This window comes from Sprattus sprattus, assembly GCF_963457725.1.
Source record: "Sprattus sprattus genome assembly, chromosome: 5".
NCBI lineage: Eukaryota > Metazoa > Chordata > Actinopteri > Clupeiformes > Clupeidae > Sprattus > Sprattus sprattus.
The window spans coordinates 7,863,410-7,865,909 of NC_137924.1; the positions used below are offsets into that span (position 1 = coordinate 7,863,410).

Genomic DNA, 2,500 nt, shown 5'->3' on the forward strand with positions numbered 1-2,500 from the left:
GTGTGTACGTGTGTATGTGTGTGTGTGTGTGTGTGTGTGTGTGTGTGTGTGTGTGTGTACGTGTGTATGTCTGTGTGTGTGTCTGTCTGTCTGTGTGTCTGTCTGTGTGTCTGTGTGACTGTGTCACTCACCCAGCTGCATGGCCGTGCGAGCCTGGCTGACCGTCTGCGGGCCCGACATGCGCAGGCAGTTCTTCAGGTGGACAGCGGCGGACTGCAGCTGCGGGGATGAGGAGGAGGAGGAGGAGGAGGAATGGTTGACCAGCGGAGGCGTGGAGCGAGACGAGGAGCCCATGAGCACGGGGCTGGAGGGGCCGGCCGAGCTGGAGGAGTTGGTCACCGCCTTAGCCACCTGGGCCTGGGTGGGGAGACAGGCGCGGGCCTGACCCACGGCGAACGGAGCCCTGCAGACACACACACACACACACACACACACACACAGACACAGACAGGTCAGCTCTGGAGACACACACAGCACACACACACATACACACACAGACAGGTCAGCTCTGGAGACACACACAGCACACACACACATACACACACAGACAGGTCAGCTCTGAATTACCACACAGCACACAGACAGACAGGTCAGCTCTGGAGACACACACAGCACGCAGACAGACAGGTCAGCTCTGGAGCCACACACAGCACACACACAGGTCAGCCCTGGATTACAAAACACACACAGACAGGTCAGCTCTGGAGACACACACAGCACACAGACAGGTCAGCTCTGGAGACACACACAGTACACACACACAGACAGGTCAGCTCTGGATTACCACACAGCACACAGACAGGTCAGCTCTGGAGACACACACACAGTACACACAGACAGACAGGTCAGCTCTGGAGACACACACACAATGCACACATTTACATTACATTTACATTAAAATAATTTAGCAGACGCTTTTGTCCAAAGTGACGTACAAGGGAGAGACAACCAAGCTAAGAGCAATACAAACCTGGTGTAACAATAAACACTACTTTACATAAGAAATAGAAAACGCCATAGAAAGAAAAGAAAAAAAGAAGTGCGGGAAGAACTGCCTAGCACTACCAGAGCAGGGGCGTCCCTCTCTACCTTTAAGAAGCTTTTTGAAGACCCAACTCTTCAGAGAGCACCTCCCTTCCTAACTGGCACTTGGACGAATGCTTAACTTGCACTTGTGCACTTGGCAGTGACAGTCCCGCACTTCAGCTCTGGATCAGTGACAGATGAGATGTGTTCGGTTCTACAGCCACCAAAACACCATATTTAAAGGTAGAGCGTTATGAAATACATCTCAGAGAGGCAATCTTATCGACGCCACTTCCATAATTTCCCACTTCCTGTGGGCCTCATATCGACTTCCTGTCAGAAGGGAGGGATTAGTGCTGGTTGCGTGGATGTGTGCAGAGATGTTCAGCTGTTTTAATAGCAGCTTCATCAAGCCAGGCCGGCCAGAGGAGACACAGACAGCGCACTTAAAGAGTAATTATGAGCAGAGGTGCGGGAGACTAATTAATAATGCAGCAAAAGTGAATGTAAAATGATCAATGTCGAGCGCATGTGGGGATGAAACAGTCATTGATCCTTCATTAAACGGGGGTGTGGAGCAGGGATAGCCGCTCGCATGGGGGATCAGAGTTATTGGATGTGATGTTTGCACCTGGGCACAAGGATCTTCCTCAGTAAAATGCAGTTAATATCTCCTATATGAGTGCGTTTATGTCAGAGCTCTCAAAATGTCTTGGGGGGCTTTAGAGCGTGCTTGCGTCCCTGGGAGACCCTTCTAATATTGGCAAAGAGAGGAATGAGGAGCGCCAATTACCTCTAGAAGTGGTTTCCAGAGATGTTCCCCAGACCTGGCCTAATTATGCCCATCTCCTGTGCATGGAGCTCAGAGCAGGTTTCTCCTGCCCCTCCCTAGGAGCAGAACATTCATCTCAGGGACACACAACTCCCTTAAGCATTGAGAGGGGGACCAGAGTGCTTATTCGGACTCCTCGGCCACCTGGTTACAAGGTGCATGTGCGTGTGTGTGTGTGTGTGTGTGTGTGTGTGTGTGTGTGTGTGTGTGTGTGTGTGTACCACTCAGCTCACATTATCATATTAAGAGAATTCTTTCCTCTACTGTTGAAACCCTGAGTGCTTCACAGCAGAATGTTTCAGGTTTTTTTTTACCTGACAGCGAGGCTTTGCTTTGTCTTCCCCACTCTCTGCACACACACACACACACACACACACACACACACACACACACACACACACACACACCACTCTCTGCAGTGGTGCAGCTCACAGCTCTCTGGGCAGCTGGGCATTTTAGTGCAGTAAGATTTAATGCTGTCCGATGCAGACACCCCCTCCCCTCCCACACATACACACACACACACACACACACACAGACACACAGACACGCACGCACGCACGCACGCACACACACACACCACACACACACACACACACACACACACACACAGTCATTTTCATTCAATCAATGCATCAGTGG

General features: G+C 51.1%; 1 protein-coding gene across 1 annotated transcript in view; it reads right to left on the bottom strand.

The window, feature by feature from the left end:
* The window catches only part of LOC308365429 (E3 ubiquitin-protein ligase SH3RF3-like), a gene marked incomplete at both ends in the record, with an annotated part of 119,851 nt that overhangs the window by 16,450 nt on the left and 100,901 nt on the right, over nucleotides 1-2,500 (bottom strand). The window contains one exon of the mRNA XM_080838848.1: nucleotides 132-403. Coding sequence (XP_080694974.1) covers nucleotides 132-403 — 272 coding nt within the window. The remainder of the gene's footprint in view (nucleotides 1-131; nucleotides 404-2,500) is intronic.